The following is a 14,190-nucleotide window of genomic DNA, read 5'->3' as shown; positions in this document are numbered from 1 at the left end:
GCTCCCGCTGACTGCAGGCTTTCTGCATTAACAGCTGTTATATAGCTGAGGGCGGCCCACTAGGTGACTTAAACGGGTGACCCCGCCACCTTCTGACGTCACGTAACATCAGAGGGGGCGGGGTCATTCGTTTACGTCAAAGGGTGGCCCCGCCCTCAGCTATATAAAAGCTATCAATGCAGAAAGCCTGCAGTCAGCAGGAGCCTCTCATGGAGGCAGAGTTTTTTCCTTTTTTTTTCCGCTCCGGACGCTGTGATCGAAGATTTATGGACATCGCGGGACACTTCTTTTTTTAAATAAAGGACTTATCCCAAACGGTCTCCTGTCATTTTTACCATTTTGACACTTTTTTTGGTGAATGGGTAAAAATACAATGCCCATTCACATGGGGGGGGTGGGGGGGAGGCCGGGATCTGGGGGTCCCCTTGTTAAAAGGGGATACCAGATTACGGTAGGCCCCCCGCCCGCAGACCCCCACGACCACCGGGCAGCGCCCTCCCCATGTTGAGGGCATGTGGCCTGGTACGGTTCAGGAGGGGGGGGGGACGAGAGCGGCCTGCCAGGTTGCGTGCTCGGATAAGGGTCTGGTATGGATTTTGGGGGGACCCCTATGCCTTTTTTTTTTTAAATTTTGGTGCGGGGTTCCCCTTTATATCCATACCAGACCCAAAGGGCCTGGTAATGGATGGGGGGGGGGGGAGACCCATGCTGTTTTTTTTTCAATGATTTTTATCTATATTGCCGGGATCCGGCAATACATTACAGCCGCAAGCAGTTTTAAACTACATTTTTTACTTTACAAATGTCATTTTGCTTCTCTCATTCATAAAACTATGTACGGCTGTGTGTACATAGTGTGGGGCGTGGACTCAGCCCCCTGAGCCATGATTGGCCAAAGGCACCCTGCCAATCATGGCTCTCACAGCAGAGTGCACTGCGATTGGCCAAAGCATGCAGGTCAGGTGCATCCCCTTTGGCCAATCAGCAGCCGTCAATGCACTGCGATCTCGGCATTGACGGTCTCGCCCGTCATTATGGTGCGTTCCGCGGGTGCACAGATTTCCCGTGAACGCTCCATAATGTTCGGTATTCGGCGAACACTTACGTTCGACTCGAACATCGGGCTCATCCCTACTTGCAAATCAACATTTTTGGACTTAAAAGGCAAACTCATATGACATTTACATTCATACTTTAAGTAGTAACTCCTTTCTTGGGTTAACTATTGTTTTTGACTTCCATGTTTCTGGCGATTGTCTATAAGGTGGCTAACTAAGTTTGTTATATAATGGATGGGTAGCCCCCCCCCCCCCAAGAGGACTTAACTGGTATTTTATACTGTACCATTCATGTGTCACATATGCCCATGTCGAAATTATTCCCTCATCAAAAAAAAAAAAATTTAAAAGAAAAAAACCAAACAGGTCCATATTATGCACAAACCCACACAACTGATGAAAAGGGTTGTAGGGTGCAGGAGGTGACCAAGTCATTATAAGCTGGCAGTTGAAGGAGATTGGAGTGTGGTTAATCCACAAAGCATTTCAAAAGCAGGAGTAGATGCGGGAAATTGCTTCTTCTAGGTTGACTAGTGGGAGAATGATCACAGAGCGCACACATGCAAAATGCCTAGTGGGAGAAAGACCACAGAGCGCACACATGCAAAATGCCATCCAGCAGATTACTTCAGTACTCAGCGTCTTCAGCTTTGACTGTTATGGCTGTAGGATTACAGTCATTTTTAAAATTGCACTCAAGAGGTACCAGTTACCCCACACTGCTTCAGTGCAGCTGTTCTTACTATGCGATTCCTCTGGGTAAACTGGGTTACCTTAAAGGCTGTGTCAGGCCTGGAGAGCAATCTGGTTAACTCAGTACGTAGAATTCAGTCTCAAGATTCACATTCCACACTAGCCTCACCACGACCAAAGGCTTGCATACAGCATGAGTCTTCAGAGACTCGGTCACACTGTGCCACGACTCTGGATCTAAAGACTAAAAATGCCACAACGCAAATGCCAGCGCCCAAATATCACATTTTGGGCTAACCTCATCTTGCAGTCCAGTAGGGTCCAGGTACAGCTTAAGATGCGCTGATCGAGATCCTGTGTAGAGACTAGCTCAAGTCAACAAAGTAAATAGTACTGAGAATCTTTAGTGGGGAAAAAAAAAATAAAGGCTAGTAAAAATATGTTGAGAATTCTCTTAGCCGGGGAAAAGGCGTTCAACCTAGTACACTAACAAAACAAAAAAAAAAAAAAAAGAGGCATGACAGTTGGAGGCATGGTTATACAGTTGCTGGCTTAACTGCTTTTTTTTGTCAGTGTCCCAAACTCTTGAAGTATAAGCCATATGTCTAAGAATTGACCTACAATGCTGTGTCCCTCAATGGGCAAAAAAATAAAAATGAGGTCACTGGCAGCACTATTGGACATTGCTTAGTCATGCGCTGCATACCAATTCAGACCGTCTAGTAATACTCACTTACTGTGAGTATGTCCCAATTGAATACTTTTCTTTTGCTATATACACTTGGTATAATTGACCTGAATGATCTGTAGAGATATTAGGGAAGTTATCTGCTCCTCTATCATTGCTGATCACCACTCACAGTCCATCCACAAAGTGCTGGTAACTCACAGAATACCTATAAGCATAGGACTTTTGGAAGCTGCACTCTGCCAGGGTATACAGGAAGATATGCAAGGTGTCCTGCCAACTCCTCTCATGAGCTGCTTTGGTTCACAGCCATTTCATCACATGACAAAAACATTTGTATAATTTTTTTTTTATATCCATTCCATCTCGTAGAGATAAGGCTTTAGATTTTTTGTGTTTTGCTTACAGGTTATTGCACAAGAAGGAATTCTAATACATAGAAAGGACAACAACAAGAATCTCTTCATAAAATTAATTTTACAATGATTCAAGCAAGATAACAGCAGCATTAGGCACATACAGTTTACAGTGCAAATCCACCTGCCCTGCCTTCCATTAAAGGCTTTACATTACTTTTTGTGCGTGATTTTGAACCCTGCACCTCTAGTCCTTGACAGCCAACTGTTGCAGCTTTGCAAATATCTTCAACAGACGTAATCAAATTTTGTTATATATATATATATATATATATATATAACATTACACACATATATTTTTTTGTTTCTTTGGAACAGGGTAAGACACAGCACTATTCTAAACTATTTCAGGACAAAGTGTGGACAGAGTTAGTTTCCGCTCATTAATTTACAAGGAAGTTTTGGGATCTTTAGATTGCAACTATCAAACGGTGGGTTTACAAATAGAGGATCTGCTAGCATATCACAGACAGAGTTGATTGGGGAAACAACCCCTCCCTAACATTACATTAGGGGGAACCTAGGTATGTAGCTTAGGCAATTAAAAATGTAAGCTGCCATTTTATTTTTATGCTATGTGAATGGGAACATATAAAACATATACTACAAAGTAGGTGTTATTCCTATTTGGATGCAAAAGTGGAAATGCACTAACATTTACATGCAACAATTTTCTACTTAACCCTAAAGAAGCAACAGGGGACTTTTTAGATTCACAGTGCTAGTTTTAAGCAGTAAGAAGGTAAATAGAAATTTAACTGCAATTTTGTCCCATAACATTTACCAATACTCTTAGTTTGTGTTGCTTTGCTGTGTGTCAAAGTTGACAAATCTCCTCCAATATCTGTACAAAACAAAGCACATAAAATGAGGTAGGTATGCAGTAAAAAAAATCAAGTGTTCACTGCATTAACATCCTGTGAGTTTATGGTCCCTGAAGATTCTTGTATCGAAGATGCTGACACCTTGCCTGCAAAACATAAGTAATTAAGGATCAGAAGAATTTTTAAAGACACTCTTTAAAATGGTGAAATTTGTACAAATGTGAAAGACATTATAAGGACATTTAATCACTCAAGCAAAAGAAAATTTGAAATGAAAGGATAAGTTCCCTTTTGGAACATGTTACGTATTTAGGGTGAAAAATGTAACATGTTCCAGCAGCTGCAGCCTCTCCCCAGTGACGGTGGGCAGGCATGTTCTCTGGGTGCCCACTGTCACTGTTTGAAAATAATGTGACCGTACGGGGCTATGCCCACCCAGCCAAGTCATTCACTCACAGTTCTCTGTGAATGGGAATCTACAAGTTTTGACAACCGTTGCGGCTGTTGGCTTGTAGTTTAAATGAACTACCAGGGTGCTGTTGGGCGCTCTGGTAGTTCATGGTCTTTTTCTATCAGTGTGTATGTCTTCCCATACGACGTGCGAGCAGACAGATACACTGAAGTCTTCAGGAGTCCTGCACGGCACTCACGATCAGCAGATGAGCAGCAATGCTTATCAGGTTCCAAGTAAAATAAATGCACATTTTTTTTACCTGCAAAAAAGATGTGCATTCATTATTTTTTTTTTTTTTTTAAGGTGAACTTATCCTTTAACTGGTATTGCTTATAGACTTCGTATTAAAGCAGAATTGGGGATAGGTGGTCGTGCTAGCAATATACAAGCATTATATACATTATTGGCAAACTTGCCTCCACGTTTGCCCTTCTCCAGCGATGGCAACTCAGCTCTTTCCACTAGCTTTTCACTATACTTTGGCATATAATGTTTACCAATACATTGCTAATGTGCAATACATGCTAAATACAGCACTACTGCTCAGCATTATACAAAAGTGCTTCAATAATAAGAATAATAAATATTATGGGCAGAACAATCAAGTTCTGATACACGGTTTTCCATAATAATTAAACATTCAGGGATGCATGTTAAGGTCATGCCTGTTAAATCCATACTTTTATGGCCGGACAGATTACTTTGAAAGCATAACTTATGTCCTCAAAGAAGCAGCCCAACTAAAAAATGAACAGCAATTTCCAGCCCATTCACACAGAAGTGTAGGGCCTCTGGAAGTAGGAAGAGGAACCTGCCTGAAGCGCCTCCAGGTCCCTAGTCATGCACTTCGTCCAAAACAAATTGGTGGATACCTTCAAGAAGGCCTGAAACGTTTTGTCCATCATGGTCTTCCTGATTTTTTTTCATAATTATTTTTTAACAACAAAATGAAACCTGAGGAACAGAAATTGCCTAATAAATGCACAAACAATGTAATAAAAGAAAAAGAAATCAAGTGGTTTACAGAAAGTGGATTTCAGCAATCACAGCATATGTTCCTTACTGTTCAAAAGCATAATACCTCCTCAGCATACCATATTACTTAACAGAATGTTGAGGTTAGATATTTAAATGGATAACTTACAACGATACTCCTGGGGTAAAGTTAAAACTGAAGTTTTTTTTTTGTTGCACCACCATACACATTGGTTATGTGTAATAGTTTGTATTTCATTACTTGCATGTGTCTGTTTCTTCCCATGCGTCCCTCTCTCACAGCCACTTTATAGCTTCCTAAGTGGCCATCTTCTGGTGCTGTAAAAGTTACAGCTACACAGAAAAGTTGTGCCCCCCCCCCCCCCAATCTTCTGTTAATGCCTACATTCATAGAACTCCGCTAGCTGCAATCCCAGAACACATTGCATACTGTGAATGGGCAGGGGAGACATGTTTTTCAACTGTTCCTCTGCCCATTCACAGTACGCAATGCATTGAGGGATTTTAGTTAGATGAGTTTTATGAATAGAGGTGGGAGCAGAAGGGGAGGGACTACAATTTTTCAGAGCAGATGCTGTGGAGTGGCCCAACTATTCTTTATAGCCAAGGCAGCAGTTAACATTTAAAGCGGCAGAAAACAGCTGCTGAGGACCCTGTGCAGTGGCTGTGAGATTTGTAGCACATGCAGCCCACCCTCAGGTAATAAGACAAACACCACATAACTCATGTCTATAATATATATATATACACACACATATATATATATATATATATATATATATATATATATATATACACATATACACACACATATATACATATATATACACATATATATACACACACACACACACTCTGAGTATCTCACAAAAGTGAGTACACCCCTCACATTTTTGTAAATATTTTATTATATTTTTTCATGTGACAACACTGAACAAATGACACTTTTCTAACATGTAAAGTAGTGAGTGTACAGCTTGTATACCAGTGTAAATTTGCTGTCTCCTCAAAATAACTCAACACACAGCCATTAATGTCTAAACCGCTGGCAACAAGTGAAAATGTTCAAATTGGGCCTAAAGTGTCAATATTTTGTGTGGCCACCGTTATTTTCCAGCACTGCCTTAACCTGTTCCCTACCAGCCGCCGCAGTTCTACTGCGGCAGAATGGCACAGGCAGGTGCATCACCGTTATGCTACGTCGGGCACGCGCGCCCCCCCGCCGGCCACGACGATCCCATTTGATCAGGAACCAATCAATCCCCAGGCCAATGAAATCTGGCTTGGACCTAGTGATCGCTCCTGACGAATGATATCCTTCCCTGTCTGTGTAGCTGTAAACACTGACAGGGGAAGTGATGTCAGATCCCTCGTGTCGGTCTTTTCTGTTCCACTGACACCAGGTCACGTAGGCACATAATTCACCCCCGATAACCACCTGTCACTCAGTACAGCAATCAGATTTTTTTTTGTTGATTGCTGTACTGGTGTCATTAGTGACACTAATCAGCATTAGCGTAATTAGTCTTAGGCCCAGATAGGTCTAGGGACCCCCCAATAAAGGTTTAACCCCTTGATTACCCCGTCACCCGTGATCACAGTATAAGTGTCACGGGTGACGCAGTTTAGCTAGATTTATTTTTATAGCGTCAGAGCACCCGCTGTATTTTACCCAATAAAGGTTTAACCCCCTGATCTCCCGGTGGGTGATCATAGTTAGGTTTTAGCGTCTGATAGGGTCTGCGTCGCCCCAGGGAGCGTCAGATCAGTGCCAGTACCGCTAACACCGACGCACGCACCATACACCTCCCTTAGTAGTATAGGGTCTGAACAGATCAATATCTGATCAGAACTATATTAGCGTCCAACAGTTTAGGGTTCCCAAAAATGCAGTGTTAGCGGGATCAGCCCGGATACCTGCTAGGCCCTGCGTTTAGCCCCTCCGCCCAGCCCAGCCCATCCAAGTGCAGTATCAATCGATCACTGTCACTTACAAAACACAACACACATAACTGCCGCATTTGCAGAGTCAAGCCTGATCCCTGCTAACAGTTTTTTTGGTAGCATTTGAATCAGTCGCTAACAGTCAGGAGCTTTTTTTACCTGCGAGTCTCACTACTGTACCAGTAAATTTAGAGCCCAAAATGGCAAATCGAAGGTACAGTAGTGAATAGGCCTACACGTTTCTGAGCATGACAGATAGTGAAGAGGGAGTCACTCATCTGTCAGATTCAGGCTCAGAATACGATCCTGTAGACGACAGCGGCACCCTGACAGAAAGCTCTGATGATGGAGTTGTGGTCCCTGCCAAGGTCAGGTGTACCAGACCCCGATCTGCTGTCGTTGAGGTGCAAGAACCGCAGGTCCTTCGTATGGAGCTGAGAGCCAGTACTAGCGCCGCTATTCCTTCTGAACTGGCAAGCACCAGCGGCCTAGTACATCCTGGTCGTACATCCAGCACTGCAGTAACAGATGGTGACGTGGCGAGTCCCATAAGTGCAGTTCAAGCTGGCGAGGTGGCAAGCACGAGTAATGTCCCGCTGCCACCAAGAAGACGAAGACAGGCCCGTCGAGCCAATAGCGCCCTTCCTGCTGCCTTTGCCAATCCTAATTAGGAACCCACCACTTCTGCAGCACCCGTACCTCCCCCATTCACTGGCCAAACCGGCATTCAGGTGGAAACAGTTGATTTTACGTCACTTGATTTTTATTCGCTGTTTTTCGCAGCGAAGATCTCTATAGATCTATTGTGGATCAAAGCTATTTGTATGCTGGTCAATTCATTGCCGCTAATCCCCAGCTGACCCTTGCCAGAGATTGGAGACCAATTACGGTCTCCGAATTTAAGACGTTCCTGGGCCTATCCCTCCTCATAGGCGAAGTTAAAAAGAGTGAGTTGCGGTCATATTGGTTCACTGACCCAATTCACCATACGCCCGTGTTCTCTGCCTCCATGACCAGGACACAATACGAGCAGATCTTGCAGTTCATGCGCTTCAGTGACAATGAACTCTGTCGTCCTCGGGGTGACCCTGAATTTGATCGGCGCTACAAAATTCAGCCCCTCGTAAACCACTTCAACCAACATTTTGCAGCCTTGTTTACTCCCCATCAAGTTGTCTGCGTTGATGAGTCCCTGATTAAGCTTTCTGGCCGCTTGTCATTCAAACAGTATTTTCCCAGCAAGCGTGCCAGATACTGGGTCAAGATATATAAGCTCTGTGACAGGGCCACAGGCTATACATGTAGTTTTATGGTTTACGAGGGAAGAGAGATAGTTGCGTAGAGCCTGAGAACTGCCCTGACTACATAAGGAGCGCTAGTAAGATTGTGTGGGACTTGGTGTCACCCTTATTCGGAAAGGGGTACCACTTGTATGTGGAGAATTATTACACAAGCGTGCCACTTTTTAGTCACTTGTTTGATCATCAAATTGGCGCATGTGGCACCATGCGATCTAATCGCCGGGGCTTTCCCCAGCGGCTTGTAGATTCCCGTCTTAGGCTGGGGGAAGAGAGCCTGCTTGAGATGTAATAATTTGCTTGCTGTGAAGTAGAGGGATAACAAGAATGTTTTCGTTCTTTCCTCCCTTCACGCAGACACGACTGTCCAAATTACTACGGCGACTGGTGTTGTGGAGAAACCCCTCTGTGTCCAATATAACCTCAAAATGGGAGGGATGGACCTCAATGACCATTTGTTGGCGCCGTACCCAATTGCCCGTGAGGCCAGATGCTGGTATAAAAAAGTGTCTGTATACTTATTTCAATTGGCTTTGCTGAACACTCGTGCTATACAGAGCTTCAGGACGAACTGGATCCTTCCTTAAATTCCAGGAAGAGATCATCAGAGCCCTTCTGTTTCCAGACGGTGCTCTGGCCCAACTTCCCAACGCAAATGCAGTAAGCTGGCTGTATGAGAGGCATTTTCCGCATGTCCTCTCTGGTACCCCTACCCAAAGAAAACCCCAAAGAAGATGTCCTGTCTGTAGAAAGCGCGGATTTAGGCGTAACACCCGCTTTTATTGTCCCTCCTGTCCTGACCAACCTGGTCTGTGCATTGGTGACCGTTTCCAACGCTATCACACACTAGTTGAGTATTAGCATAGGGTACAGCACCACACAGTCATAGGCACACGTACACAGGGTCTCGAAAGATGTGATGACCATCACATTTTGAGAGACCCTAATCTGCAACGTTCAGTTTATAGTTTTTTTTACAGTTTTTATAAAAGTGAAAAAAAAAGTGAAAAAAAAGTGAAAAAAAAAAGTGAAAAAAAAAGTGAAAAAAAAAGTGAAAAAAAAGTGAAAAAAAAGTGAAAAAGCGAAAAATAGTTGTGGTTGTATTTTTCTTCTCTCTCTCTCGATTGTTCTCTCTCTTATGTGCGCTTTCTACTTTCCACTCTACTGTTCGCTCACTATTGTTCTAGATCTATTGTTCTCTCTGGGTTTTATTTTTATATGTTTTATTTGCTTTGCAGGTATAGTATGTTATACTGTAATGTTTGTTTTATTGTTAACCATCATTTGCTTAGCAGGTACGCCATTCAGCTGCAGCGCAGATTTATCTTGACAGCAACAGCGTTTGCACCCACGATAAAGCCGTGACTCCGGTGCTGTAGGAGGTGATTTCACCACCACAGTTAAAAAAAAAAAAAAGAAAAAAAAGAGCATATATGCCGAAGCATGGGGGCAGCAGGAGTGGTGGAGCAATTTGCTCAATTTGCTCCTAAATTTTGGGGCGGATGCCCCCATGCTTCGGCATATATATATATATATATATTTTAGTCACAGATAGCGTTAAAAAAGGTTTTATTTTTACTATTTTTTTTTTGTATTTGCTTTGCAGGTATGGTATGTCTTACTGCTATACTGTAATGTTACTTTGTTTTATTGTTAACCATCATTTGCTTAGCAGGTAAGCCATTCAGTTGCAGCGTGGTTTTATTTATCTTGACAGCAACAGCTTTTTCTCCCACGATACATAAAGCCATGACTCCAGCGCCGTAGGAGGTGATTTCACCACCATAGTTAAAAACAAAATGGTGCATGTATGCCCATCATTAGAAGTGGGTGGATGAAGGGAGGTATTCTAATGGTGGGCATACCCACTGATCTCTTTCATTCAGCCCACAGGCTGCATGAAAAAGAAAAAAAAAAAAAAAATACAATATATGCCCAACAAGAACCAGCAATGTACTGGTAAAGCAAGGGTTATACCAGAATGATGCCTGCAGGTTTAGGTATCATCTTGGTATCATTCTTTTCAGCCAGCGGTCGGCTTTCATGTAAAAGCAGTCCTAGTGGCTAATTGGCCTCTAGACTGCTTTTACAAGCAGTGGGAGGGAATGTCCCCCCCCCCCCCCCCTCATCTTCCATGGGTTTCTCTGGCTCTCCTGTCTCAACAGGGAACCTGAGAATGCAGCCGGTGGTTCCGCTAGCTGACCAAAGAGCTGATCAGAGACCAGAACGGCTCCAATCATCTCTATGGCCTAAAAAAACGGAAGCTACAAGCATTTCATGACTTAGATTTTGCCGGATGTAAACAGCGCCATTGGGGAATTGGGAAAGCATTTTAATCACACCGATCTTGCTGTGGTCAGATGCTTTGAGGGCAGAGGAGAGATCCAGGGTCTAATAGACCCCAATTAAAAGAAAAAAAAAAAAAAAAAAAGTACCTGTCACTACCTACTGCTATCATAGGGGATATTTACATTCCCTGACATTTAACAAAAATGATGATAAAAAAAAAAAATAAAAAAAAAATAAAAATGAAAGGAACTGTTAAATAAGAAAAAAAAGCAACCCTGTCCTCCCCTGCTCTCGCACAAAGGCGAATGCAAGCATTGGTCTGGTGTCATATGCAAACAGCAATTGCACCATGCATGTGTGTTATCACCGCGAAGGTCACATCGAGGGCAGTAATTTTAGCAGTAGACCTCCTCTATAAATCTAAAGTGGTAACCTGCAAAGGCTTTTAAAAATGTATGTAGTTTGTCGCAATGCACGTTTGTGTGCAATTTTAAAGCATGTCGTGTTTGGAATCCATGTACTCGGCCTAAGATCATCTTTTTTATCTCATCAATCATTTGGGCAATATAGTGTGTTTTAGTGCATTAAAATGTAAAAAATTGTGTTTTTTCCAAAAAAAATGTGTTTGAAAAATCGCTGCGCAAATAAAAAAGAAACACCCACCATTTTAATCTGTAGGGCTTTTGCTTTAAAAAAAAATATATATAATGTTTGGGGGTTCAAAGTAATTATCTTGCAAAAAAAAAAAAAAAAAATTCTTTTTTCATGTAAACAAAGTGTCAGAAAGGGCTTTGTCTTCAAGTGGTTAGATTAGTGGGTGATGTGTGACATAAGCTTCTAAATGTTCTGCATAAAACGCCAGGACAGTTCAAACCCACCCAAATGACCCCATTTTGGAAAGTAGACGCCCCAAGCTATTTGCTGAGAGGCATGTCGAGTCCATGGAATATTTTATATTTTGACACAAGTTGCGGGAATATGACAAACTTTTTTTTTTTTTTGCACAAAGTTGTCACTAAATGATATATTGATCAAACATGCCATGGGCATTTGTGAAATTACACTCCAAAATACATTCTGTTACTTCTCCTGAGTACGGGGATACAACACTTTTTGGGAGCCTAGCCGCGTACGGGACCCCGAAAACCAAGCGCCGCCTTCAGGCTTTCTAAGGGTGTAAATTTTCTTCACTGCCTATCACCGTTTCGGAGGCCATGGAATGCCCAGATGGCACAACCCCCCCCCCCCCAAATGACCTCATTTTGGAAAGCAGACACCCCAAGCTATTTGCTGAGCGGTATGGTGAGTATTTTGCAGATCTCTTTTTGTCACAAAGTTTTGAAAACTGAAAAAAGAAAAAAAAAACAAAAAAAAAAAAAAAAACACATTTTTCTTTTCTTTCTTCATTTTCAAAAACAAACGAGAGCTGCAAAAAACTCACCATGCCTCTCAGTAAATAGCTTGGGGTGTCTACTTTCCAAAATGGGGTAATTTGGGTTTTTTTGTGCTATCTTGGCATTTTATGGTCTTCGAAACTGTGATAGGTAGTGAGGAGTGAAATAAATTAACGCCCTTTGAAATCCTGAAGGCGGTGATAGGTTTTCGGGGCCCCATACGCGGCTAGGCTCCCAAAAAGTCCCACATATGTGGTATCCCCATACTCAGGAGAAGCAGAATGTATTTTGGGGTGTAATTCCACATATGCCCATGGCATGTTTGAGTAATATATCATTTAGTGACAACTTTGTGCAAAAAAAAAAAAAAAAGTTTGTCATTTTCCCGCAACTTGTGGCAAAATATAAACTATTCTATGGACTCAACATGCCTCTTAGCAAATAGCTTGGGGTGACAACTTTTTGTAAAAAAAAATTTGTCATTATTCAATCACTTGGGACAAAAAAAATAAAATATTTAATGGGCTCAACATGCCTCTTAGCAATTTCCTTAGGGTGTCTACTTACGTCTACTTTCCAAAATGGGGTCATTTGGGGGGGGGGGGGGTATTGTACTGCCCTGCCATTTTAGCACCTCAAGACATGAGATAGGCAGTCAAACTAAAAGCTGCGTAAATTACAGAAAATGTACCCTAGTTTGTAGACGCTATAACTTTTGCGCAAACCAATAAATATACGCTTATTGACATGTGGCTGAATACATTTTGGCCTAAATGTTTGACTAAAATTAAATTTAAATTTTTTGGTCTTTTTTTTTTTTTTTTTTTGCGATACAAACGGAAAATCGCAGAGGCAATCAAATACCATCAAAAGAAAGCTCTATTAGGGGGAAAAAAAGGACACAAATTTAGTGTGGGTACAACATTGCATGACAGCGCAATTACCAGTTAAAGCGGCGCAGTGCAAAATTGTAAAAAGTCCTCCGGTCATTGAGCTGCCAAATGGTCCGGGGCTGAAGTGGTTAAAGGATATCTAAAGTTTTGATAAAATAAAAAAAAATGTCATACCTCTGTGCAGTTGATTTTACATAGAGTGGCCCCGATTCTCCTCTTCTGGGATCCCTCAGCGGCATTCCTGGCTGCTCCTCTTTTTGAGTGCCCAATTGGAGAGCCCCTCTCCCTCGGGGCACACATGCGGGCGCGCTCCCGTGTCCTGCTGCTGCATCTATTGGCACAGACAGCAAGACTCAGCTCCGTCCCCGGCTCTATCAATCTATCCAATCAGCACCCAAGACACCAGTGTGTCCTTTTCCCTGTCGCTGAAAAGACTGGGTTCAGGTAAGTAAAAAGGGGGGCTCTGGAGACTGCCGCTTTACAGGAGGTTTTTCCCCTTAATGCATAGAATGAGGGTTTACAAGCCCTTTAACCCACTGGGCATGGAGTTCACCAGAGCTTCACAGGTTGCCACTGGGGTCCTATTCCACTCATCCATGATGACATCACAGACTGGTGGATGTTAGAGACCTTGTGCCCCTCCGTCTTCCGTTTGAGGATGCCCCACAGATGCTTAGTGGGGTTTTGGTCTGGAGACATGCTTGGCCAGTCCATCACCTTTACCCTTAGCTTCTTTATCAAGGCAGTGGTAGTCTTAGAAGCGTGTTTGGGATCATTATGTTGAAATACTGCTCTGCGGCCCAGTCTCCAAAGGGAAGGGATCATGCTCTGCTTCAGTATGTCACAATACATGTTGGCATTCATGGTTCCCTCAATGAACTGTAGCTCCCCAGTGCCGGTAGCACTCAAGCAGGCCAAGACCATGACACTCCCACCACCATGCTCGACTGTAGGCAAGACACACTTGTCTTTGTACTCCTCACCTGGTTGTCACCCCACACATGCTTGACACCATCTGAACCAAATAAGTTTATCTTGGTCTCATCAGACCACAGGAGATGGTTCCAATAATCCATGTCCTTAGTCTGCTTGTCTTCAGCAAACTGTTTGTGGGCTTTCTTGTGCATCATCTTTAGAAGAGGCTTCCTTCTGGGACGACAACCATGCAGACCAATTTGATGCAGTGTGCGGCGTATGGTCTGAGCACTGACAGGCTGACCACACAACCCTTCAACCTCTGCAG

At 42.9% G+C, this 14,190-nt stretch overlaps 1 protein-coding gene across 4 annotated transcripts in view; it reads right to left on the bottom strand.

Annotated features, from left to right (window-relative positions):
- Positions 1–2,772: 2,772 nt before the first annotated feature.
- Positions 2,773–14,190, bottom strand: part of MFSD12 (major facilitator superfamily domain containing 12) — a 262,723-nt gene continuing 251,305 nt past the window's right edge. For all 4 annotated transcript variants that reach the window (XM_073595179.1, XM_073595186.1, XM_073595175.1 and 1 more), the window contains one exon: positions 2,773–3,825. Coding sequence is in view for 3 of the 4 variants with exons in the window: in XM_073595175.1 (XP_073451276.1) it covers positions 3,749–3,825 (77 nt within the window). In the remaining variant the exon portion in view is untranslated. The remainder of the gene's footprint in view (positions 3,826–14,190) is intronic.

Source organism: Aquarana catesbeiana, linkage group LG01 (assembly GCF_042186555.1).
Source record: "Aquarana catesbeiana isolate 2022-GZ linkage group LG01, ASM4218655v1, whole genome shotgun sequence".
In the NCBI taxonomy this organism is placed as follows: Eukaryota; Metazoa; Chordata; class Amphibia; order Anura; family Ranidae; genus Aquarana; species Aquarana catesbeiana.
This window is presented reverse-complemented; position numbering and strand designations above follow the sequence as displayed.